Below are 27,719 nucleotides of genomic sequence, written 5' to 3' on the forward strand. Positions count from 1 at the left end.
AAGACTTTTTTTTATTACATTTTGACAATAAGTTAAACAACTTGCTGAGTTTAAAAATCCATTCATACACATCTCTCAGAAAAATATCGCAGACATGTCTTCAGGAAAGCCAATGAATATTACCAGTTTCCAATAAAAGAGGATGAGAAATATTTCAAGTAAAACAGAATATTGAACTTCATCAAACATAATTCATATTGAATTCTGCTGTCTTGTTTTTCTGGTGTGCAAAATTCCAAAATTATATTAATTCATCTCGGGGCACGTATCAAATTTTAAATCACAAATATAATCCAAACTGTTTCACGGTAGAAAAACACTTACACTCAAACAAATGTTTACTTAAATCCTGAATGCAGAATTGTGGAGTGTTGATAAGCAACAGTAGTCATTGAAGCAGTGACCGGTTTTTACAGTACAAATGTCTTCAGTGACATTTTACCTGAAACACAAACGTCCGCGCATGCTAGCATGGTAGCGCTAAACGCTAGCAAAGTTATGGAACCGTAAATTACTAATGTGAAAATCCGGATAAGCTACAGCACCAATTATTCCAGCTAGGTTGTTGGTTTAGAATTAAAAGAATCCTCTGAAATGAGAGTGTGGCACAGCTGTGTACCCTACTTGCATATTTGTCTAAAGTGTGAATCACTTTTGTTACTTTCCTTTCCCATCTACACTCTGTTTGACAGAGATTCCTTTCATGCAATCATTTATTCCTTTTTAAAGCTCTGGTTTTGTAAAAAAGAAAAAGAAAAAAGAATAGCTTCAGCAAAACATCTGGGAGACAAAACAAACATGACGGGAAAAGAAAGCAAAGCGAAGTGAAAAGACTCATTTACAGAATAATGGGATCAGCTCAGGGATCGATGAAGGACACTGCGATGTAGCGGGTGCCGTTGGTGGTGGGCAGGCCTTCGTGGAGGTGAGTCAGCCGCCCTGGGTGCATGAAGGTCCAGCCTTTCCGGGGTGAATTTAAGGAGCAGTTGTACCTATGGAAACGGCAACCCCCACCCTGATAAAGAAAAAGCAAAGATAACGGTCAAGATTTAAATTTGAGTGTTAGATTAATGGTTGTCCCGACAAGTCACGGGGTTATCAAGGATAGTAGGAAGATGCTGTAATCAAATTTGATGCATTGAGGTATTGCACCATAATACCAACGCGATGCATCTCCCTCAGGACAAGTCCTTACCTGAAAGTCTGTGTCTTTGTTATTGAGGGCAATGTTGATGGTGAAGGTGGAGGAGTCGTGATGGGGCCTCAGGTACGCTTGCCTCTCAGGCGTGTATTTTACCACAAAGTTCATTATTGAGTAACCCTGCGATAAAGCGCATGAATACATCAAGTTAGCTGACAGTAAGTGTATCATTGATCATATCCAATGGGAGAAAAAAAAGCTGTCAGCCACTGTTCATTAACATACTTCACATGTAAAAACAGGTTCCATGGAAAGAGGTGGCTTCAATTTTTAGATTTGGGGCAAATAGAGATGGTGTTAATCTATCTTCTATTCCTCCACGAGTTCACACTGACCTTAGTGAAGTAGCCAGAGTAAACTTTTAACGTGATGGGCGATATGAACTCCCGGATGAAGTGCAGCCACTCTTTGTCGTAGCCGATTTGCCTCATATGAATGTCGTCCGTGGGCACGGTCTCGTAGCCGCCGGAGATCCGCTTGTCCTGAGAGAAAGTAGAGGGAAAATAAAGCAGGATGCGGTGTGAGTGACGACGGAGCAAATGACCCACCGTCCTCCAATGTGGTGCGATCGCAAAGTGTAACGACGACGTGTCTGTGTGCTTGTGTGTGTTTTTAACACCGCAGGCTGCACTGTTGTCTGTCCTGCATGAGGCTTAATGAGCCATCCAGCTCAGCCTTTACCCAGAGTTAGTCAAAGTGTCTGTGCACATTTAGTCTCCCAGGCAAACTTTCTTAGACACATTAATTACCAATTTCAAACTACATAAAACAGGCCACATGAAATAGACACCATTAACATAAAACACAACATCATAACCATTTATTTGGTTGTATCCAAACTATGGACCTGGAAAGAATGATAATAAAATACCCTGAACACCGCTCATGTGTCTGTGCGATATTGTGCGTGTCCTCACAAAAATATGACGTACAAATGTAAGAAAGTAGCTACTACCCCCTACATCTGGCTAATATTTGCCCACCACCCCCCCCATGACATGGTGTGAAAGGTAGCTTGAAAGTAAGAGCTCCCCCAGCCATCAAAGACATCAGAGACATGGCTGTTACAATTAAGTTTACAAGGCAACGTGAGGGATTGTTTCCCTTCTATTGCTGTCTGGGTTGCAATAATTACAACAAACACTTAACCACAAGGAGACATGGAAGGCTTCAGGCAATTTCAAAGTAGTGTACGTTTTTAATGCCTGCTGAATACATTACAGCAAATGGGGTTGAGAAAATGTGCCCTGGTGTTTCCAACTGTGCTGTCTGTGTGAAACCGTGGCAGGAAATGAGTTGGGCAACCATATTGTCACAAACTTTAGAAAGTTTGAAATAATTCATTTGTTGAGAGATAATGCGCTTTAATTTGAAAAAGAAAGCTTCCGTTAATTGGGCAAATGAAAAACATTTTGTACACGTTGACGTTATACCTTTATAGTTGCCACTGTGAGCGTGTCAGCATGCTGATGTTAGCATAGCCTTGTGTGTCGTAAACTAAGGTTTACGACACACAAGAGCTGACAGTTAACAGTACTGACCTCATGTTTGCCTCCAGACCATGAACCGTAGTGCTCCATCTCCTCCACTATTTCATCACAGGCCTTCTCTGAGAAGACTGGGAACCAGAACACATCTGGACACGGCTGCAACACACACACACAGACACAAAGAGACCACTGAGAATAGAGTTGAGTCACACCTTCACCTCGAGCTGCAGTGACTGTAATGTAGTACGAGATATGTTAAAAACAGATGTGGAGATTTCTGTCCCGCGTGTTCGTTCTCTTTCACCGTCTCGGTCTACATCGCCAACACATACACACACACACACACACACACACAGATACACACACATGCTCAATACAAACCTCCTCCATGTTGTTCTCAGTGAAGATTTGAGTGTAGTTTTGGTGGATGTATTTCTCCTTCCAGTCCTGTAAGGATAAATCATATTAGATTAGGTTTGCTGACCTACATACCTCAGAGTTAATCCCCTCTCCCACAGGGCAGGTCCCAGCATGCCAAATACAGTAGTAAATCACAAAGCCTTATCAGTCAGGAGTCTTATCACGCTGAGGTCATTACCACAAAATCGTCCCGCATCTCTAATCCTTCCATTATGGCTAATAACCTTTACAGGTGGCTGCTGTTTATCTCAGCTATTCAGAAGAAAAAACAATGGCTTTGCTTTGTGTACGTACAATGATGAGAGATCATAATGACTTACCACGGGGTTTTCAAATATCTGCCACAAGTCATTGTTATAATGAGAAACGTTATAATTGGCGGTGGAAATGAGCCTCCCGAAGTCGTGACGGTTTGTTATGTACATGAAGACTCCCTGCAGCAAACGGGAAAAGTTCAGTCAGTTCCACAAAAAGTTAGAATCTCTTTAATGTCTCACTGGCAGGATTTCTAACTGATTCATGTCTGCAGAGCCATAATATATGCACATCAGCACACGGCAGGTCATAATTATTATTAACACTCATCAATGGTTAGCACTGGCATAAAATCTGACAAAGCGTTACCTGTGGCAAACTACTTCAAAGCTTCATTTGCCCCCCCAAAAATAATAAAGTGCGATTCAAGTGTGTTTTAACACACTTGAATCAATTAGGGTCAATGAAGAACCAAAAGAGAGACGAATACCATATAAATAATCTAAGATTATTTATGGGTGGTGGCTGGGAGGGCTGCAGGATCGCGGTGGGTTGGGAACAGGACAGGGGGGGGGTGAGGAGTGGTAGAATAGGGATAGAGGGGAGTTGGGCAGCTTGGGACAAAGCAAGTCCAGGAATTTCCTTTACAGTGAAGCGCGTGGGGGGGGGGGGGGCAAGATTTGGACTCACTATCAGACTAGGCTTTGTGGGGGGGAAATATGACAAATTACAAGTAATTTAGCAAAATCCTGGTGTGAGTTTTGAAATTGCTAACGCACAAAAACGTATTGTGAAAGCTGTGTTTTAGTCCAGATGGTTTACATGAGTGAAAAGTATAATATTGTTGGAGCCTAGTCTGAGATCAGTCGGGTGTGTTTAGAGGGAGCAGATGGTTACACGTGTTTCCTGGAAGGTTTGGCCATTTGGAGTAAAGCATCAGGACAGGGGACTTGCATGTGAATCCACTCTCCGACCTTCTTATTCTTTCTTGATCTCCTCTTGGCCTTTTTCTCTATCTAGCTTCAACAAATATCTGACTTTCGACCTGAACTAAAGCAAGAAAATCAACATCAATTTCCAAAGATCTGCCAGACATCCTGATTTTTTTTCTTTTTACGTGAGGATATAGGCAGCAGCATAGACAGAAAATCAATATTCCATTTTATGAATTCCACCAATATATATCAAAACAAATGGAAACCTTTGGGGGCCTGAGCATATGGAATGATTCCGGAGAAGGGGAGTCTTTTTCTCTGTGACTGGTCTAAAATGAAGGAGAAGCATAATGTAAATAGGATAACATAAATGACTGTTTCAGATTAACAGATGGGGTGACAGGTGAAATATGTATATATATATATATGTGTGTCACATATAAAGCAACTCAGGAGGAGAAGAAAAAAATGCCTGCATGAACAAGTAGCAAGGGTCCCTCTGAAGCTGATGTTTTTCGTGGGTTAACATGGGAGGAATGCATGCTGGGGGGGGGGGGGGAGGGCCAAGCAATCCAAAAGCACACCAAGTTTGGATCAGGCATGGCAGATGTTTAGTTTAGAGCGCAGGTGACATGTCAGTGAGATAAAACACAGCTGGAGGAACAGATTACAAAGACTTAACGGACAAGACAAACATTGCATTGCAACGGGTTGCACTGCCTGTGGTCACATGACAATAAGGGCAAGAGAAAGTGAAGGATGATGGGAGCAGAGAACCTGAAACACACCACAGAGCAACCACAAACAGAGGAGGTTCATGCCCGTATACTTGCCCGTCTTTTCAACGTTTCCGTTGAGCTGTGAACTTTTTTTAGTGTCAAGATTCTAAACTCGTTAATCTTTCCTATATAATACAGAATTACATTTCCTAGTACGTCCCCTACAAGGGGCTAAGTGCCCTAATACTGACATGTTATTATAGACGCTACACTGTGCAGACTACAACGTCACGAGATGTGGACACTATCGAGACATGAATCCATTAGGATGACGGTCGATTATTCTTACCATTTCTCTGGCATTTCTACAAAAAGCCATATCTGGGTCTAGTTTCTCCAGCACAAAGTGGTTCCTCTCCTTCAGTTCCTTCCTCAAAGCAGTGCCCTTGACGAGGTATACGTGTGCCATGAAAGGAATGTTCCACGTACTCCTAGAAACAACACGACACGGAGAAAGGAAGTGCTCATTTTACTGTAAACTGCGTTCCTGGAGTGCTGCAGGAGATTGCTTTTCATTGTAATCCTCATGCCATCCATGACCACAGGTGTGTGTGTGGTAGGAGTTGGTGGAGAACATATTGGTGAACTACGTGGTAAGATAAGGGCAGCGCATGTCAAATGTGGTAAAAGGTGTCCTGAATATTATAATTACAAGCATTTATCAAGAAGTTTGTGTTTGAAATGTTCCCCTCTTTTTGTCCCAGTTTGTTACGGCCTATTCCACTTGCACTATAGTCTATCTCCAGATCCCAACCGTGCAGCGATGAGGACCTGATCCCTTACTGTCTCCCACCCCCACAGGCCCGCGGGTGATTAAATCTGTGGTTTCCACTTTGGTGGATTAATGTTTTACTCCTTTGCGCCATCTGGTCGCCATTTCAACTTATGTCACACTACGGCTTTGATGCCCAGCACTAAATCTCCGCTCAGGTTGACTGTGGCTTTAATGACATGTTCACATGTGTATCCTAGGATGTAGCTCATAATAAAGGCATCGTGTGTGTGTGTGTGTGTGTGTGTGTGTGTTGGTGTTTATGGCTAAACATGGATGAGAACCGCTTCAGCGCAATAGGGCAAGATTTATTTTAAGTCATGGACACGCTGAGAGATCCATTGTGTGAACCATAAAAATGCAAAGCCATTGCTGTGTGTGTGTGTGCGGCGTGTGCGTGTGCGTGCGTGTGCGTGCGTGCGCGTGTGCGTGTGCGTGTGTGTGTGTGTGTGTGTAGCCTTAATGCACTTGTGACTTACACACGTTTCCTCTGCACAATGTCGACATAATCTTCAGAGCGAGCGTAATAACCATCCAGGCTCAAGGCTCCCCAGAAGTTGGACCACAGCTTGCTGTGACGAGTGACGAGGGGGCCAATTATTTTCCTGTAGGGAAGCAGGAGGCAGAGTGGAGAGATGGTAATTCTGTCAGAGCAGATAAAAGTCAGTTGCATCTCACAGAAAGCCAGCCACCTAATGTACTGGGTCTCTCAGCATCAAGGAGACCAACCTCTCTGTGGAAAGATATGATCACTGCCAAGTTACCAGCAGATCGTTGAAGCGCATAATGTAAACCAGAGATCATGCACAACTGGATTCAAGAGAGGATAACAGCTCGCTGCAGAAGGCTGTTTTTGTTACCAAGAATCTGGTCTATTTCTTTGAATTTGCATGGCATACAGTAACACTGGATTTTTTCCACTGCTGTTCTTTTAGCAAACCCAAACCAAAATGAAAGGGATTGTTTTTTTTCCATGAAATAAACTGGGCAGACATGAAATATTTGAGCCGTAAATCACAGTGTTGTTTGATATGGATGCGCTACGGCATTCTAATGCTTTCTTTTGAGTTGCGATAGATTGGCATATTCCTGCCGCAACTTCAGTGCCAGCAGAGAATTCTCATGCTGTCTTTAAATAATCCTAGACGGGGTTTCACGCTGCCGTGACTCCCAGATCACAATGCAGCGCCACGGCCACAATGACATAGTTCACAGGAAGGTTTCTTAACAATCACGAGGTGCAGAAGCAGAAAAAGTTTGTTTTTGGTATAATGCAAAGTGGCATTTCAGGGTGCCTTAGACTCTCTCGCTGTTCCCATGAGGCCGAGCACAAACAGGAAGCCGGAGCGGCTTATTTTTAAAACTTTTATTCACTCCGCTGTAATGTTCCTGCGGTTTTGCCACTTTCAACAGTCACGACAACCAGGGAGGCTTGTCGAATGAGCTCCAGCGCGGTTTCTATTCCAGCCACCGTGTGATTACCTGTTCTGCTCAATGAGGAGCTTCAGTGTCTGTCTGTTGGTGAGCATCACATCTGGATCCAGGCTGAAGTAGTAGTCGCACGTGGCATCCTTACGGCAGAGATCCCTAATGAAAGAGGAAGCGGTGATTATTCAATCCAGGGCTGATTACAGTTCAATGAAGTAATCACGGTCACATGGTGGAAGTTATTAACTCCTAAGATAAGATGTCATTTTTAATTGCAGTCAGGCTGCTCACTGACTTGTCTTTTGGCCTCTGGTGGATAATGTGATTTTAGGAAGATTAGAGACTGCTAATACACCTGAGGCTTCATTATAGGGCTGTCCTTAACTTTAAGGGCTTTAAGGCATGCCGTGTTTTTTTATGGGATCTCTGTGATGCGGTCTCGCAGATTGAATTATCACCGTGACAACAGACTAGTTATACTATAACACTGATCAATGAGAGAGGGAGCACATGGAGAATGAATCAGAGGGAAGAATTGCCCTTACTTGACTGCTATGTTAAGAGAATCATGCAAGCACCATCTAGAGGCTTAAAGATCATTTGACATGCTAGTTTTCCTTTTGGCGATGATCAACTGGCGCCAAAAACACCATCATCTGGTTTCATCAATTTTGCATTTCAAACCACAGGTCCTGAGAGATGCCGGATGGAGAGACATACATGCCCATGTTCCTGGCCTCCCCTTGGCTCAGATTTTCTTCTGGTCCCACAACCTTGAAAGAGCCGAACACGTTTCGGTTCTCTTCCCAGAACTTCTGGATGTGCTTCTCGTGGTAAACCTCCTGAGCAGGGAGCCAATATTAATGGATTAGAAGCCACATATAAGGGGCCATGCAGGGTAGATATCTAGATCAGCTGCATACACTCACGTTGTTGTGGATAAAAATGTTGAGTTTATCTTTGGGATAGTCCAGCGTCAGCAGCCGCTGGAAGAATTCAGGCAGAAATGGAGTTGGCTGCTCGATGAATACTCCAACCAACACATTCGGATACTCCTGTGTAAACAGAGAGGAGACAAATGAGTACTACTTCACACAACAGGTCTTGGCGGAGGCGCACTGTTTAACATAAATCATGGATGATTTGACATTTTACGTCACACATAAGCAAACAGTGAAGTTGCAACACATGTTGTCGGTGACGGCATTCTTCAGTGTTTCCTGTGGAAAGGGAGGGTTGCCATGGGGGCAGCGTTAGAGGGGTTTACTATCTGTTTATTATAGTATGTATTAGTTCATTATTAGCTTCTCTGTGATGCAGACTCTATTGCAGTACAAACACATTGAGGTGGAAGTGTTTCCAGTTACATCCAGGCAGCTGATAGTTACTGAAGTAAGGTAACTGATATTATATATTTTTTAATAAACTATGACAATCTGGTCATGATTCACGTCCTCCGTGTCATCTCTCACCATCTCTCTTCCTCTCCTCCTTGTACTCATAGAACTTAAGTTACATACAGTAACTATTCGTATGTTTCTTTGCCTTTTTCGTTTGTTTGCGGTTGCCACGTGCAATGTGAGGACAGTACAAAGTGAAGGCTCAGACAGTTGGGGCAAAGAAGATATATATATATATAAAGACAAATAGAGCACGACACTCAGAGGAGAGGAGGAAACATTTTCCCAGGACAGCTCCAGCCCACACAAGCCCGTCTGGTTTCCTCTTCCTCTTGTCCAGTTCACAGCGAAGGTCTGGGCCGGGGATGAAAAGGGATCTGAGCCCAACCGTCTAATTTGTGTGTTCCGCAATGACTGCGTCTCAGGCACAAAAAAAAGGGGGGGAACCCGAGCATCTTGCCAATGTGAACCGAAGACGTTATGCACGGATAGGCAGCGAAAGGAAAGGAATTGCAAAAAGGGCGGGGGACAGAACGACTAAAGTGTGTGTTAAAGCAGCAACACATGGTCTTTAGAGACAAAATAGGTAGTGACAGGATCTGGCTTGCTCAGTATAGAGTAGAAGTAACACGCTTTGCAAGGCCGTGGCTTATTCCCAAAAGCAAAGGACACGAAGAACCAAGCTAGACAGCCAGTGGTCTGGGTTTAGCCCACAAGAAAGGCCTGGACGCAGTTTGACCAGTGTTTCCAGATGACGTGATCTTACAGACGGCTCTGTCCCAAACAGGCAGAGAGTGGGCACGGCGGAATGAAATTCTCCGCTAACTTGCCTATTATCGAGAGGCAGCAATTTCCTTCGTTCACCATGGAAGGTCACTGAGAGCGGCTTTCACAGAGATGCCTTTCATGTAGCTGGGTTTGTATTGAATCGGCTCCAGTGAAACTGTTTCAGCACATTTATTCATGGGGCCGACAGAATCAGAGTAAACGGTTGAGGGGTTCGTGACTCACATTTTGTGATTTACATTGTGCTGTACATTTTGTTGCGCTTTTGGGCAGGTTTGTACCAAACTAAATTCCTCTGTTTATCTACAAAAGTAGATAAAAACAGCGATAATATAATCGAGTAACTGGGAACTCTTCTACGCTTCAGTGGCCCGCAACGAGAGAAGTAGTTTTCATAACAGTCGCAGCCGAATCATTTTGCCATTCCTGCTGTCTATACGTCGCCAGCCTTGGCTGAAATCTGCCACAAATTTTCCGCGTAACCACTGTAACTTACTAGTGTGGGTACAACCCACACTGAGAAGCCCACTAAAAGGCAGGCTGGTCAACAGTGACTCCCCTTTAAATGAGCCCTTGTGGAAACCCCAGAAGCCATATCCTGCACCACAGCAGTGCCCTGCTTCCTCTTCCCCGAGTCGTTTCCCTGGCACTTATGCTCTTTTAAAAGGGTCCAAAAGGACCAACGGGTACACAGCCTATTATTGTTGGAAAGGGAGTGTGTGCAGCACAAACAGTCATGCATATCTGTTGAAATATCACAAGCTCGGCTCCACTCCTACTGTCTAGAGTCTAGACAGTCACTGATAGATGGATGGTTCATGCTGGAAGACCAGGCAATGTTTTTTTCTTTTCCTGTGTCCACAGGGAGTTGGCTTAATATAAACTTTCCATAGCAGCACTTTAAAAAGACAAAAGACAAAAGAGAACAGCAAATACAAAGAAAAGAACTTACTTTTAACTGAGACAGGTCCACGACGTCGTCATCACAGTGGCTACAGCCGTGCTCGTAGTTCCATGTATCGGGGACATAGTTTGCCAAATAGTTCAAGTACATCTGTAAAGGAAAGATTTCAGCAGGTGAATGCCACGTTACACAAGATTAATATCAGCAAAAACAAAAACTCCAAATATGTCTGTGATTCAGAGCGGGGCTCCCTTTGATCTTCATCATGATGTGTTTGGAATACCTTGGAATATTACTGCGGGTATTCAATCCCCTTCTTTTTGGAGAAACTAGGTGACCAGGCAGAATAACTTGTGGAATTGAGACTTCACGATGTGGTGTAATTATCCCTTCTCTGTATCTCTTATCGCTATCACACTATCACTGTGATCACGTATTTGTAACCAGAAATGGTCATAGCGTGAAAAAAAACTGTGAAAAAGTACAACTAATGGTCAGGAATCTAGCGAGGAAACTCTAATGGTAGGAACCCCTGCTCTAATGGAGATTCTGTGATCTAGTAATTCTCTGGGAAGAATGACTCAAAGGTTTGGTTCATTCCCAAGAAGGGCCAGAGACAGGCGCTGACAGTACAGTGAGGAAAAAAACACTTTATGGAATGATGATGGTATCTTACAGACATCCTGCTTTTCTACTCGCGGAGTCCATCACTTTAATTTACAGAGACTGATTGCAAAAATAATGTGGGGGACATATTGACAGAATTATTGTAGCCTAGCTTTGGCCAGACCTCTCTCCTCCTCAGACATAATGAGCTGGATTTCCTGGCCAGGATTACTGGCAAGTATCATATGAACAGTTTGTATGTTTTCCTGAATGCGTGAGAATGCATGCAGTGCAATGACATCTTTGGTGATTCTGCTCATTGGATGAAAATCAAAAGAAAATGGGCAAATACAGAAACTCGACTGCAAATGGAAACGAAGAGTTGAATAACTCAACCCAAAGCTATTGTCCATGAGGCTGATTAACTTAAACGTCTCTATGCTGTGCCACAGTACGCTCTGTTAGGTGTGTCTGGCGGCATCGCTTCTTTCTCACTTTGGTGTTTCCGTTGCCATGGACCACCACCGGCAGCGAGTCGTACACTGTGTTTCTAACTCGTACGCGGTCTGTTCCAAACTTGAGAAGCACTTCATCTGCCAAAGAGGGGAACAAGAGACATCTCAGGCCAGGTTATGAAAATCGACTTGCCACATGGGCTCAGAAGGTTTTCAACTCACTGGGTGAATCTCCAAGTTTACAACTTCTCTGAAATCATCTAATCGTTCACAGTGCGTGAGCAAAACAACATGGTTTTATTTCTACTTACAAGAGCCAGCATAACACTGTGGTTTAAAATAATTGAGTTTGAACCTATTTGACATATAATATACAGATTGGTTGAGTTTCTGTGATTTCTCACCAACGGCTCCATTCAGGTTCTGGAAAATCTGGCACTTGTGGTCCAGAGTCATATTGAGAGTTTGCTGAAAGACACGGAAATATAAAAGGATATGTTAGTCATCCAAGATACGCTTTATAGGAATATATACTTTAATGTTAAGCATTGACACAAGATACTTACTCGCTGTAAGGGATCCAAGTATATTTTGGTATAGAAGAGCTGGTCGTCGTCGTTGTCGTGGAGGTTCCACTGTGAAACGACTCTGTTTAGGTATGGGGCATAGCCGATAATACCTGCAAGTAATAAACAGTATGTAACACATCCAGCGGTAAAGTATAGGGTTGAGAGTCGTTTACAAGGTCCGGACAGACTGTTGGGTGACAATTACACTATACTGCCTGAGCGATTTTTGGCAATAACCCAAAGCACACAAGCATGGGCCATCACTCTCTCTTCCCAGTCTGTAGATAGAACGGAGTGCGATAATGGGCGGTAAGAAAGCTGCAATCTGTACGTTATATTTGTCTCCCGACAGTGTGTACACCCTCTCTAAATGTACAGTCTCATGGCTATCTCTCCTCAAGTTTTCCCATCTTCTCTTTTTCCTTCTCTTGCTCAAGGACACTGACCACAGTGTCAGAATGCAGGGTTTGGTTATGTCGCTGGTGTGCAGAGTTTTGCATCCCATCATTAAAAAAAAAAGAAAAAAAAAAGAAAAAGCAAAGCCGTAGACATCGTAAACAAGTCGGCGAATAGACATGACATAATCTAAATGGCAGGAGCAATAAAACAGTTAAAGGACATTATTATATTTTATGCTAATCCAATTGTCGGTAGCATATCCTCAAATTTATGGCTTTGAAATCCTGGAGAGTGCTGGGAAGTGCATGCCTTTTTGACCCAATGCAAAATAAAATTCACTCTTTTACGCTGCTCTGTGTCTATTCTGACAGAAGTTGTTTCATTTATAGCTCTTGCAACTGTTCATGCTACCTCTGATGGCTGCCACGCCCCTTGTTACAACCACCATACGTTTGGTTTGTGATCAGATTTAATATACCTAATCAAACACACACAACCCTTCTGTATCTTGATTCCGTCCCTGAGTTACTCCACTCTCGTTGACAAAGCAGTGTGTGTCCAGATGCCATAAAACTTTCCCCCAATGGTCACATGGGCGGTGGCCTTAGGAACACAAACAAAGCCTGCAATTTTATACAAACTGTGGCACATTCTGGGGGCCAAGACAAATCCACATGTCATGTCAATGACAGTGAACGCTAAAAACGGCCTGTGATCAGTCTGAGACTGCTGGGCTCCAATACGCGGGAGGTCAGACCGGACTGATGACCACAGGGAAAGCAGTAATTCAGTGTCCTGAACGACTGGCTGGTTGCAGCTGGCCATGTCGGGTCCTGTTGTTCCTTTTGTAAAAAAACAATAATCTGCACATATTCACTCCTTTTTTCCCTCATTTAGCATCTTTCATGTAGTTCATGTCACAATCATATTACGCCTCGAAACAGCCTCATATGAGGTTCAGAAGAGTGACCACTGAAGAAATCTATAGTAAAAAAATGGTTGAACAGGAAGTTTGAAGTTAGCCTAATATACACACAAGTGTTCTTCTGCCACCTTAGACAGGAAATACTTCAAGTAAACAGTTTAGAGGAAAAATATACTTTCATTTTACAGCAGGAGGTAAGAAGGTACCACAAGTCTTGTGGTTTTTATATTTTAAGACTAACTCCGGTTCGTTGTCATACCTTGAAGCCGCTCCACCACTCTTTAGAGCAAAAACACTGAGGCTGCTGCACGGCTGCTCAGCCCCCTGAATTCCAGCGAGGCCTGCAGCTCTTCAAAGTTTGACAGTTTGAAGGTGGAATGTATAAAGCCATGCCCACCCGTAGAAGTTCTGGGATAACCACCCGGTTACTCAAACACTAGTCTACCCCAACACACCATCGCTATACACATCACATAAATTAAATGGTTATCAACTTTTAGATTGTGGAATCCAAATATTATGTTCATATAAGGGATACATCTAGACAAGGATGACAATTTAACATCTACTTTTCGTCACCAGATGGTTGCGTAATTGAGGGTGGCGTTTGCATTATCCAAACCAGAAAGGTGCACTCAGTAGAGTGCAGTTCTCTGCCATGTGGGTCTGCAACGACCACTGCTTGTATTGTGCGGTTGGATGAATGCAACCAGTGCTGTAACGGGTTGCCAAACAGACTTCATTGAAATAAAAAAACAAGCAGCGCTGCTATGTTACATTCACAATGGGCTCGAAGTCGCTGTCCGTCCGCTTAGCAGCGGTACAGCAGTGTGTGCACTGGTTGATCAGTTAGCGGTTAGCCAAACACGGCGTCACAAAAAAAACCCCAATAAAACTGAGCGGCAGAACGGTGGCTGAGAGGTACTCAGCAGAGTGTTTCGTTAGCCGTTAGCCAAACACACCATCCAAAACAAGAACAGTGTGCTAACTGTTTTCGCCTCACTGTGTCTCTGGTCACAGAATAGAAGCTGTGTACTCGATAGCGGCCGGGGGCTGGTTCAGAGCGGTGATTGAGGAGTAAGCGGAGGTCCACACTCACACAGTCACACACACACGACCAACACATGACCTCCATCCAGGCTTACACCTGGCGGAGATAACAATGTGTTCTTGTCAGCCACCATGACGGACGGGATTCAACGGGTCAAAACATGTTTTGATCACATTTAGAATTTGTGGGACCCACCTCCAGAGTTGAGGTAGCGCTTGCCACTGCGGATTGAGGGGTACTTGTCACCTAGCTTCTTATCCGGCCATACCAGTCCCTCTGCAGCGAAAAGCACTTTGTGATTGGCTTGCTGGAACTTCCTGAGAATCTCTTCTGGTCCCCCAGAAAAGATAAGATCGTAGCTGTAAGGGAGGAGTGAAGATAGAGTACAACAGATCACTATCACGTCTTCCCCCTTCAGGGGCAGTCTGACAGCTTTCTTTAAGTCTGTTTTATCGTGCGTCTGACTCACAACCTCGGTTTCTACTTGCTTGAGACGGATAAACATATCAATGTAAACGGTGAACATTCTTCACGAGTGAGCGTTTGTATAGGCAAGCGGTTCTGGATTGTACCGTGAGGTATTTCCAAGAGAGCGCTGCTTTGACAGACATTAACACACAATACACACACAGTTCTGTACAGACAGCGGCACTGTGCTTAATCCTTTAAAGAGGACTCGCGGTGACTTGTTTTAAAGCGGGCTGCTATTCAAATAGATCTGTTCGGATGTGGAAACCAATGTTTCTGGAGATGTGACACACCAGTCTTAAACCTATCCAAAAAGAAATTCTGTGTTTATATACACACAATTTATATCAGGTTGCATGGAAAGTGAAAGACAACCTCGGTCAGGCATGTGATGAGATGAAGAGAAGTTTAAAGATGGGTGACTCTACTGTATCCACATCTGGCTGACACATGTTCATACAACTACCCTCTGTCTCTTGTTAACTCATTCATCATGCTTATTGCTTTAGTATAAAAAAGATCTGCAATCAAGGACACAACCTCCATGACGATGTTTAAAAAGTGAATAATAAGGAAATAAACAAGACAGATGTTGCTTGGGAGTGAACTGGACTGTTTTACATTCGCTACCTACGTTATCATCTAAGATTGCTTCATGTCTTTGCTTCTACAACAGAACTGTGATATTAGGAGAAACATACCTAATGGATTCAAAACTGGGAGCCACCACCTTTTCATACTTTCTTTACAAATGTGTGGTGTTTGGGTAATAATGTAACCTGATTAACTGGTTAACTTTCCCATTTTAAAGCCCAAAAGTCCTCTTTTTTTTTTATACACATGACACATTTCCACCAATTCCAAATGTACGTAGTGACAGAAAATGTTTTAGCTGTGAATGACAATTGAAGTCTCCGTTTGAGTTATATGGCTTTTGAATTGCATGCAATCATTTTTTATTTCATTTTAAGAATTTCAGCCCACGCTCAGAAGCTCAACAACACAGTTAATACATTTGAATTTCACTTCCATCTCGGGGAGGGAGTTGCATGTAGGACAGAATGTGAGATTGTGACTGAATGAAACATTGTGAAAACCAGCAGGATTATAGATTTTAAAACACATTTGAATAGCTCCCTCTTCTATGAAGTGCAGTTTGTTACTACAATTATTTACTCTAAATGAAGAAGCATTCCAATTACCTGTTTCAAGGGTGTGACAACTTTGCACAGCAATTATAGCTTACATTATTCATGTGACATCGTGCACTAAGTATCATCATCTTCTGCTCCATTTGAGGAAATATGGCGTGCAAAAGCTGTTATTACTCTAAACCACTCGCATTAACTCGGTAAAACTTTCCATCGGCTTTGAAAACTCATAATTCAGCTACCTGCATGTGAAAATGACACTCTTATATTTGCCTTTGCTCTGTAATAATGCCTTTAGAAGAATGTGTGTGTGTGTGTGTGTGTGTGTGTGTGGGGGGGGGGGGGGGTTTAGAACTACATAAATGTGCAGAAGCACCTCACTGAGGAGGCGTCACTTTCATAGCAATTATTACAGTCTGTGATTGTGAAAATTATTTAAATTTTTAATTCATACATCTACTTAGCAATTAAAGGTGTTTTGCCTCTCTTTCTTGTTGGAGAAATGTTCTATATTTTAAATGAAAGCTAAATTGGAGCAACGCTCAATCCCTAAAAATAGTAACAAACATCTGGAGTCAGAATGAGGCACTTCAACTTCCTACAGTATTTAAAGGTAATATGTCGCTTGGGAATATGACTGTAAGGGATGAACAACCACAAAAAACAGAAAAAAAGCAATAACATGTCTTTGTACATCAACATACCTATCCACGGAAAGGACAACAAGATCCTCCTGGTGAGCCAGAGCCTCCATGGCCTCCTTCAGGAGTCTGACTTTTTGCCCTCCGCCGATGGAGCGACCCACGTCACCACCTTTCCATGTTTCTCCCATTCCCAACACCTGAGACAGAACACATGAAGCGTTAGAGCCTCGTTGACACCAAACGTCGCCAGAAGGCAGCCCAGCAGCACTGTAATAAGACCCACTACCTAAAGTCCTTCACTCTTCTTTTGTTTATTTCTCAAAACCAGTGAGCAATTCTGCCATTGGGAGGGAAAAAAAAAATCACTTTGAATATGGGGGCCTTTTCCAAGAACTGTCCTCGAATAGGGCGGAGTAAGATGTGTCCACTAATATCTATGAGAAGAAAATAGAGTACAGAGACGCTGCTTTGAAAAACAGGGCAAGTATGTTCCATTTTAAAAGCTCATTTGCGTAAGTGCTGCCAAAATACAGTTCTACACAATGTTCCCTTGATTGAAATAACACAGCACACAGCTGTATGGGGAGATGAAGATAAGAGTGCGAGCTTTGGAGTTTAAGGCAGCTTCATACCGATGGTCCACATGGGCCGAGTTTCCTGCAGAACTGAGTTAGAACCTAAGTTGCGGTCAAATTATCAGGTCCCTGTTCGTCTTTGTTTACTAATGTAGTGTCAGTGGGTTTGCTGTACAAAGATCCACACCAAGCAACGGCATAACCAAGCAAAGAATAACAGGAAGATGACAACTTTAACTCGTATTTATAAAAGTTCTCAGGAAGTGTCCCAAAAAAAGCTAGCGAAGTAGCTTGCAAGTGTGTGTGTCTGCAGGAGATTGAATACAAACAAGTCCAGCTGGGCCACACATAGAAGCAGTGAACCACACAATTTCGGGCGGTGCACTAAAATCCAGTGTTTTTATTACCACTGGTTTCAACCTCGGAGGGGATTTCTGGACCCATTTTAAGGAAATATCCCTTTAAGATGGATGTTTTTGCAGCTTGCTGCACTCCATTGTTCCTGTTAACAGGCCTAATCAATCTTGGGATGTGTATGTTGGAAAGATTTGGCTGCTGTGTGTGATGGTGTGTGTGTGTGTGTGTGTCATCCTTAGCCGGGACTAACTGCACATTAGTGGGCATCATTTTAGAAAATGAAGAGAAAACCTTACCTTCACAGTGTACTTGAAATAGTTTGCAGACTGCATAAAGCGCAGGAAGCCATCCGTTTCCTCTGTTGCAACAGTTAGGACGAGCAATTTCTCTGCAAAATAAAGCAATTTCCACAATCTTACATTCAGTCCAAAAGCTGCGACTTATAAAGTCATCACTTGATTTTTGCCTACCAAATTATAGGGATGTGCGGCTCTACTCCTGCAGCTAAAAGACACAGTGAGTATTGTGATTCCCCAGTCTGTGAACCAAGCTCCTTGTAAACCTCAGACCTATGTCAACAAACTGGTTCCTATTTGGTTTAGCAGTCTAAACCTACATCTCAAATTAGGAGCATCGACTATAGCTTTCACTTGATTCAAAAACAGAAGCATATTCTTAAACTTGGGATTCTTCCGTCGACATTTCTTTTCGTCTTGGGTTAAAAGAACTCCCGCAAACCTCCGGGACATTTCCAGTGGCCATGAGTGCCGACGTCTGAGGTTTGAGGAAGGGTTAGACCGAATACAAACTAGCACCGTAGCCTCCCGCGAAGCTAGAGAGAGGCAGACTACACCCACTGTGTTATGTAAAAGCAACTGGGGGTCCACTTGATTACTCGATCCGGTTCATCAAACTCTATTATTGCATGAAGCCGGGGTACTTATTCATTTCCGGCTTCCAAAAGGAAATTTAAATATGCGCAAAATATTGTTCTGCGCTAGTAGGCAGGCCAAAAATGAGGTTGATAGCATTTTAATATGGTTTTAGAGGACCAGTTGAATACAAATCCTGCTTTTCATGTCTCAAGAGCCAATCTGCACTACTTTCCACTCGACCTTTTTAAATGATTTATTGTATTGGACGTATGAAGGAGAACATCGCAGGGCCATATAAAGGGCCCAAAAGTGCACTCTGTATTCCAGCTCTTAAACTGTGCAAGACATTCCTTTTAATGTTTAATTTTTGTGAAGATTTTAAGGTTAAACTAATTACACCCTCCGGGCATACAAGAGCCTAGGTCCTCTTCTAAATCTTTATTTGTCAGCACAATCAAAATCACCCACTTCCCACCCACACTACAGTACACTACAACCTTCCATCCATTTCCTGTCAATGGGACTCAGCCGTTCTCTCATCCCAGTCTAGGCTGTGGCCCTGTCGCGCCTCTAATAGCCATACCAGTTATCCTCTGACACAGAGGTTCTGCACCAGGCTGGAAATCGTTTCTGCCTCTAACCCTAACAGCATCAAGACACAGACAGCCTGGTTTCTAAAAGAGCACCACACAGAAGGAAGTGGTGCCTATCCTGAGCCACATAACTAGGTGTGTCCGTGCTCTTGTCTTTGGATGAAGGAGCATAAAGCAGGGGTGAGTATGTCCCACATCTGGGAAACACATTTCCAGACACTTTTTAAGACCATCTCTCCTAGAAGCCATTCATAATACTTACAGACACAAAAAAATGTAAAAAGGGTCTCCAGAACTATTCGACCGTCCGGCATGCAGTTCTCACTGAGTATGAGTATACTGGTGCTGTAGAATGTTCTGCTGGAATGAAATATTTGGAAACCTCCAGAAACATTCTGTATTCCATTCTATTGATAACTGCCAGACACATGTTTTTTATTTCTCATTGCAATATAATAGAAACTCATATCCAGTAACTTTACGTGTGTGTGTGTGTGTATATGTATATATATATATATATATATATATATATATATATACATACACACGTATGTGCAGTAAAAGCCAGTGGTGAGCTTCATGTTGTGATCCCTGCTCTGTTCACTTACAGTAGTATAATTTTGAATGTCTAACAACACTAAACTACTGCAGTGCTTTAGCACGCGCATTGAAAACAAAAACATTGTCTTGCTCGTGATGTCAGGGAGACGTTTGCCGTCGGGAAGAAACAGGCCGACAGCTTACACCAATTACCGCTCGGTGACTTCGCCCTGACCTTATGGAACCACGCGTGCCCCGTCCCGCCCTTCCTAAACATGCAGGTCACATGGGTGCATCTCAACAAGCAACAAGCCCCTCGTTAAATACAGCCTGGGGATTCAAACCACATTTTGATTTAGAAGACATGAGGCAAACCTTTATTGCTTACATTAAAGTCATTATTCAAACATGTCAACAAATCTGTTTTCATGGTTTTCCTACACACGATTCTTGGTGGAGAAAATCTGTTATTATTCACAGTGGCCTCGTGTGAACTGTGGAAGGAAACCATGGCTGGATATTGTCTCTACATCCAACACAAAACACCTTGAGAGTGGTTATGATCTGCCAATTCTATGGCAAACCAAGGCCTATGTCTATATTTTGTATCATGTTAAATTAGGGGTTGTCAATTAGTCCAGATTTTGATTGGGTTTTCCGTCACCCAATCTGACTTTCACCCATACTTTACGCAATCACAGCCTTCTACGCAGATGACATCTAATGCTATGTTACACAGGATGATCTGCAGCCACTTATTAAGTTATATCTAATGGTAACAATCTCGGAGTTCACATGATTGAAAGTAGTAAGGTCTCAATTGATTTCTCTTTGCCTATTATTTAGAAACAGTGTCTGGATATCTGCCCTTTTCATTGAAAGTGCAGACTGTATATTGATTTGTTTTCATAAGGATTGTTGTCTCGTACTGCTTCATCGTTCAAATGAATCCCCAAGGACAAAAACAACAACACTAGTTTGAAACCTACCTTCCAATCTAACTACAACATTGCATCATATGCCAATCCTCCAGTTCTCTGATGTGTCTTTATGTCAATCACATTGATAACGAAGCATAACTGAGAGACCAGTGGCAAAACTCAAAAGGAGAGGTTTTCAGACAGCCAAGGTTTTGGAGGATGAGTGGCCAGTCAGAGGAAACACAGAAACCTGTCAGTACTGCATGAAAAAGCCCACTGGAGGAACGGAATGTAGCTCATACAGGGTTGCATACAGAGCTGATGTAGCTTTGCATGGTTGCTAAATGCTGTCTTCCTGTACCGCATGGGCCTATCCGTCTAGGTAAACTTTCCCACTAAGATGTGCAAAAGTTCTGACTCACTGGCTGGGACAACGCTTACCTAAGCGTTTCCTGCGGAACGAAAAGCACTGTCATGGGAATGTTCCCTGGCCTTGAGCTTCAGTATAACAGGATCTTTCCTCTTTAACAAGACAGTCCTGGACAGTGAACACAAACCTGTTCTTTCTATTTTGCTCGTCTAAGTAACACAAAAGGTGTCAGGCAAAGGAACGTGCAAGTAGTGATGAATAAATGACACAACATTGTGAAATACTCCCCTGTGAATGTTTTGCATCAAAACTGTTATTACCAACAGCGATGCAATGTTGAAGTGGCTGAATGTTCGTATTCCTGTTAATTGTAGCCTACTTATAACATTTAATTTAATATGTATATATATATATATATATACATATTAAATTAAATTAGCACCGCGTAACATTCGCGTTCGGCGTGAAATGTTATTTCTACGTTTTCTTTAACAGCCCTCATTCCTTGCATCGGTTTGCTCAGCCTGCCTTTAACTCCAGGTACAGCAAGAAACTTTGAGACGGGGAAAAGAAAAATTGATTGCTAATAACCAAATCAGACCTGATTCATACCAGTAGTGCTGCTTTTTTTAAGTGCGATCCAGTGTCTGAACCTGGAGATTTGCCTGAGGATGAGCACCCTCCTAACAGCCGGCCCTCATCATATGAAATGTGAATTTAACTTGAACTCAGTGAACTGAAATAATGAAGGGAGACGTTGCTATCGGGGTACAGAGAGAATGTGAGGAAACTGTTCCAATGAGTGTAGCTGACTCCCGGCCCTTTGAGCTGTGCCAGAATGTCAGCAGTAATGTGCACTGCTACATTGTACAGATGAAACCCCTCATTGTATTACTCATTTAAAAAAACAACATTCTGTTGGCAAGTAAACGAATGGAAACAGACCTGTCACACATGTACAATGTAAGTGAAAGATAAAACCGTAGCAAAGAGGAATGAAGAGGCAAATAAGTTGGTGTTCTACTTTTCAAAACGGTGAAGGGAAGACGAGCATTTTGAAGAAGTCCCAATCCATATGTTGGACAGTGAACAGGCTTAATCAGAGCAGAAGCAGAGCGTATCTCGCTCCACAGAGACCTGCAGAACATTCCTCAGAGTCATTCTCATCCATCTTGCAAAAGATAAAAGAGCAAGTGTCATGTTCTTACTTTGACTCTGGCACTGCTTAATACTTCAGTTTGGATGGCAAAATGTTTCTCTACTTGAACTTTTAAGTTGTTGTTCACCTCCATTGAAAAACATAATCACATTCAAGTGGCGCTTGAATTGGAAAATTGGGTCACAGCTGGAACCAGGAAGATGTTTAATCTCGCAAACGTGTTATTCATCCAACTGTAAAATAACACTACCGCTCTGGACTTAATCAAATGATCACTGTGTAGTTCATAAAGGCTTTATGTGATATTAAACTACTTTTTGGCCATCTGGGGACAGCGGAAATAGTTTGTGAGCACCTTTTTATTTTAATATGGGGATTTTGTTAGCAAACAGCTGCTCATCTACTCATCCAGCAGTTATGGAGCAACACTATCAGTCATTTGGAGTCCTGTTTCTGGCCACCTAGCAAATGTAAGTCCAATATTCTTTTAGCTTTTGGTTTTCAATCAACTCCTGGGGGGAAATATCTGGCTCTTTAACTAACATTTGGAGCTGAGCTGCGTTTTTTTAAAGCTCTTTCACTTAAAGCAGCTGCCTGATGCGGCTGGAAACTGTGAGAGTGAACCAAAACAGTAAAGTTGTGGGGCGGACAGCTCAACAATGACCTGAAACTCACTCTACATCTCCGTAAGAATTCGATATTTCCATATGAACAATACATATTAGTTTTCCCCTAAATATACTCCATTCAATTCTCAGCCCTTAGCTAAACATAGAAGCATGCTACCCGACCTACGGTTACATTTAAAGAGTTTAAAGCTTTAGAATGCGTTCGAATTTGAATGCAACCGCAAGTGGCTTTGGCACAGAAGTAGCACTTGACATCTAATGGCAGAAGCCCCTGGACCTGCCGACATACCATTGTTGCTATAGGTGAGTATGCATGCGTTTGTAATTAGCTGTAGTCACCATATTTGAGGGATGGATACACAAAGAAACTGGATAACCTAATGCTCACAGGTTGCTTAGTCGGACATTATCTTAGCTGTCCACAACTAAAATGGAGTTTATTTTCTAGCGACGTTTTAAAGTCACCATAATTGATGAAGCACACCATGTCCATACCACTCGGGCCGTGTTGAGTGCGTCTGCAGAAAATAGCTGTGTTTTCAATTACACATGTCAAACCACAGGCTGTTGAGCCTTTAGGATGTGGCATGATGTCACCAGCACTGGGCCAGGAAACAATTTTGATACAAGAATAGCTTATTTATTTTACCCGACAAAAACAAGTCAAATGCAGACAAAAAACAACTAGTATTATCTGGTTTAAGTCATGCATTACAGTTAGGCCGCTCATTTCCTCTGTAGAGCTTTAAATCCTTCATTGTTGACGGGAACACAACTAGTTTAATTCAACGTAACGCATTTAGAGGTTAACAATTTAGTTTGCTTGGAATTGCTGTAAATGGAAAGCAGAACCCACTTTTATATCATCAGCTATTACATTTTGATAATATTTCCTGGAAAAGGATATATGACTAGAGTGTTTTTATGTACAGCCACACGCTGCTTCTTTGAAATGGCTCCCGTTTCTCTACCCGGAAAGTGAATTGAGGCTTTAAAGACGAGCAGCGAGGGCTCTTTAAGTGCATGGTTTGGCATCTATACATGTTATCCTCAGCTAGCTGATTTTATTTCAACAGGCTTCAATGGACCCGAAGTGCAAACTGAAATCTCTGGCTCTCAAAAAAGACTACTTTGAAATAATTGGAGTACTTGATACCTGAAGGCAAACTTCCAAGTAAAAAGCTGCTAGTTGGTCCTGCCTAGTTCTTTTTTTCCTGGGATGGTGTCATTTTCATGAAGCCATTTCTCTCCTTTTGAAAACTGTATCGCATTGATATGTTCCATATTTGTTACATATTCCAGCCTCAGTACCTTCACACTTAAACTGAAATAAAGTTCTACAAGTTGGACAATATGTGGCAATTTCAACAGTCCACCCTGTCAACTGTTTCAGTTCAAGAATCAGCCAACATTGGTCTTCAGCAGCTGTTAATTCACACTGTCACACGGTGGTCACTTAAATGGCTTGTTAAGTAGCACATTGGGATTTTTGTTCCAGTCCTGACAACTTTGCTGAAATGTCACTTGTCTTTTGAGTATTGCATCAGAGGAAGACGTTGCATCATGGGAACTATCCTCTTGATATCCTGCTCAACTTATATATTTGAAAGTTGGCAGAATACCACAGACAGCTCAGAAACAAAAACAGACAACAGCATCCATTTCTTGGGCTGAAAAGGAGCCAGGGAACCGACCTTGTGGTGCTGAAGCAACAACGTTCTAAGGCATGATTGCAGGTCTGCCCTGCCAACAGGGTTTGTTTCTTTGTTACACTGGAATTACATGCAATAGAAAGCGCTGTGATACAGAGTATAAGGCAAGGGCAACTTGAGGTGGAGTTTCCTTTTCTTCTATATAAAATGCTCCCTGCTGACACGTCAGTGTTGTTGTCTGGGAAAAGGTCTATTCTAAAGATGCCTATTCCATGAAACAGTGGCACAGAGCAAATCATACTGATTTATGGCCTTTATCTTGGTCTCCCACACACACTCACCCAGCAGTGTGTCCTTGTAAATGTCAGAAGGTTGTTTCCACGCAACTGTCAACATCTCTCTGTAAGATAGTGTTGATGTAAAACAGATTTTACCTTTTTTTTTTCAGATAGTGGCATCTTCAAGTTAAAACTGTCAAAGTAGAATCCAATAAATACTCTTACTGTTACTCAGAAGTGCTGTTCACACAGTCTGTCAGAAATAAGTGAAAGGCTCCTTTCAGGTGGCTGGACAGTGGGGGGGGGTCTACTCCGCCCAATTTTTGTAACTTTCCAAAACCGACAATCCGACAGCCACGTCAGCTCTTCACAGCGACTGGCAAGGTGCACGGAGGTGCAGAGGCCTGCATTCCTTATTCCACTGTCCCTTTTTTGTTGCTGTATCACACCGTTTCAGTCTGTGCTCCACCCGTTGGCGGCTCATTGTGGTCTCAGAGAGGAGTTGGCGGAGAGGTATCAGAATGTGAAGTCTGAACCAACAGAGAAACACTCTCCCTACGTCTGCACAGGTGGCATTCAATACAAATAACTATACAGCCGGTGTGTGCAATATTGTCGCCTTTTTATTGGTTCCTTGCTATCCACTATCTCTGCTTTGTAGTACCCTGTCACTAAGATGACCAGCATCTTGACCCATGTAAAAGGTACAATGTTTACACACTGTTTACACCTGATACAATAGGTGTAATAAAGATGTTACGACCCACACAGGCCCCATGCCAGGACGAGAATGCTTTATCACTTTGTCTGAGTCGAGAATAAAAGGCTTCTATTTGGGTTAGCAAAATAAGAAAAACAAAAGGACATCTAAAGCTTTGGAATACAAGGCATGTGTGTAATGCAATGTGTTAATGGTGTTGTGATTTGTGTTGCATAAACTGCAAAGTGAGTTAGTGCCTTGTTTAGTGCTTTGCTACGTATTTAGTAGAAAAATAATGATTTTACATAAAGAAATGATAAACTAGTCTAGCTCACGTATTGCTGTTTTACACACTGAAAGAGTTATTTGCAGAAACATCTGTGCATGATGTTCCTTTGGCGATGAAACACAGCTAAACTAAATATTGACTATATACCCACTCTTTTTCCTACATAAATCAAATCTATCCAAACCTGAAATGCTTCTATTGTTCTAAAAAGAAAAGTGTTCCTTCTTATCAACTATTGTAGCAAGGGCAGTTCATTATATACTTTCAAAGTTTCTCTGTAAATCTGACACCTGGTTAAATCTTGGGTAAGGAAACCCAATGCAATTAAAATACTTTTATATAATAACCTGTCGGCGTCATTAAATGAAATCTCCACTGCACTCAGTTTGCTTGGCCATATAAAAGTATGAAAGCCTTCATTTACAGCTGCAAAACATTCAATCCCTGATAGTTTTAATAGCTTCATCGCTGTTACCTCCTGATACAACCCCCCAGGTGTACTAACAGGACTTTCACAGGCAAACCCCGGTGAAGTTAATGTGGCTATACCGTGTGGGGAGACACCCAGTCCAGACCAGAGGACAAAACCGACTTGTGGAGGCTGAAGGCAGCTGTTGTGCCCTAATATTGGCCTGCCTCCCCCAAAACAAAATACATCATTAAAAGAAAAAGTACCAGATTTTGAGACTTAACTTACACACGAACCCAGGACACGTCTGACACCAACACTGGCATTAAAGAAACGCATGTACCCACTTATGCTGTTGTTTGCAGGTCTTTACTAGAAGCCCTGGGACATGTGAAAAGAGCTGCGTTTAACTTAAATGATATGAGGGTAATTTAGAGCAATTGAGCAAGAGGGACATGCCAACAAGTCAATAAAACGGCACACACGCACAACAGGCTGCTTTGGACCTACACATGCAGCCTATAGGCTACTGTATGTAGGCCGCCTCAACAGCTGAGCACGTGAGCAGGCTCCATCAGCCTTCAATTACATCAGCTTTACAGCCTCTCCTCTGTGTCTCAAGCACGTAATAGCGTGTTTGCTATTAAAATCCAATACTACTGCATTCTGATTTTTGTTATGGCAAATCGTGCCTTCTGTTCTGGTTTACATTCAGAGAGAGTGTCAACAAATGGATTTCGCCTAGCAATTAGTTAGTTCTCGCGCGTACGTTTTACAGCCTGACATGTGCACATTAAAGGCGCAGCCAAACAACATCAAATGCAAACCCGCAGTGTGAGAAACCGCAGACGGCTCTTTTATGTTGAGCACTATCATGTCATTTTAACTCTGCGACATGCTTGACAGGGAGCCGCGGGCAACCTGCACCTCTTGTACAGTTAACATCATGTGGTAGAATACTTTTTTTTAATTATTATTCAGTAGTCTCACGATGTGTTGAATAAACTCTGATGAAGCGCGCTAGTTAGCGGTGGATATGCGGAGTTTGAGTTCGGCGCAAACAATAGGAGGGAGAGAAAAAGTTTCTTACCTTTGGGAATAGGCGCAAGAGGTTGGGGTGTATCAGTAGAAGAGACGCTACTTGCAAACTTCACCCAGCATGAAAACACAAAACAAAACACGAGGTACTCCATTGCTGGTGTTGTGCGTGTTCCCCCGACAAAAAGTGAGAGTGACCGCCGGACTATTAGCCCTTCTCCCGGCAGTGGTCAGGATCGCAATGCAGCCGACGCTCTCGCGATAATGATAATAAAAAAGAAAAAAAAAGTCCTTCAGAGGATGTGAAGTTTTCTGGTCGAGCAGCTCTGGAGATGGATCGTGCTCCAGGGAAGAGAAGTATAAGTACTGTAAATCAGGGGAATTAGAGGCCAGCGGGCGTGGTTTCTTAATTGCAACTGCAGCCTGTTCCCGGTGAAGCTCCAGCCCATGAAGAGAGCCGAGATAACGGAGTTCAGCCCTGACTCCGGGACGTCCTGCGCGAAAGTGTCACTAAGCACAGCTGTATTGGACCCCCCGCCCCACCCTTAACTGTTACTCATTCTATCCCTCCCCCATGGTCCCCTCCCCCCCGAGCACCCTGTCTGACCAACACTACTCCCCTTCTACACAATGCTCAGACACGCTCATAAGACTTTCCATTCAGCCTCATCAGTGAAAACTGTGAAATAAAACTATA

At 42.7% G+C, this 27,719-nt stretch overlaps 1 protein-coding gene across 1 annotated transcript; it reads right to left on the reverse strand.

Annotated features, from left to right (window-relative positions):
- plod2 (procollagen-lysine, 2-oxoglutarate 5-dioxygenase 2) lies at nucleotides 1-27,504 on the reverse strand. The gene is made up of 20 exons (XM_079181227.1): nucleotides 27,075-27,504; nucleotides 17,867-17,958; nucleotides 16,699-16,835; nucleotides 14,571-14,734; nucleotides 11,998-12,110; nucleotides 11,836-11,899; nucleotides 11,472-11,569; nucleotides 10,419-10,520; nucleotides 8,210-8,335; nucleotides 8,001-8,122; nucleotides 7,335-7,439; nucleotides 6,332-6,457; nucleotides 5,370-5,511; nucleotides 4,568-4,630; nucleotides 3,432-3,545; nucleotides 3,073-3,138; nucleotides 2,743-2,847; nucleotides 1,537-1,683; nucleotides 1,196-1,321; nucleotides 1-1,015 (listed from the first exon to the last, which is right to left on the reverse strand). The coding sequence occupies exons 1-20, from the start codon at nucleotides 27,175-27,177 to the stop codon at nucleotides 860-862; spliced, it is 2,271 nt and encodes a 756-aa protein (XP_079037353.1). The 5' UTR covers nucleotides 27,178-27,504; the 3' UTR covers nucleotides 1-859.
- Between the last annotated feature and the right edge of the window lie 215 nt (nucleotides 27,505-27,719).

The sequence above is a fragment of the Pholis gunnellus genome, assembly GCF_910591455.1.
Source record: "Pholis gunnellus genome assembly, chromosome: 20".
In the NCBI taxonomy this organism is placed as follows: Eukaryota; Metazoa; Chordata; class Actinopteri; order Perciformes; family Pholidae; genus Pholis; species Pholis gunnellus.

Coding starts and splice junctions, on each gene's coding strand:
- plod2 (XM_079181227.1), bottom strand. CDS start 27,177: ATGGAGTACCTCGTGTTTTGTTTTGTGTTTTCATGCTGGGTGAAGTTT. Junction 14,735..16,698: donor GTTGTCCTTTCCGTGGATAG/GTATGTTGATGT, acceptor CCTCCCTTACAG/CTACGATCTTATCTTTTCTG. Junction 11,900..11,997: donor ACTTGGATCCCTTACAGCGA/GTAAGTATCTTG, acceptor CGTGTCTTTCAG/CAAACTCTCAATATGACTCT.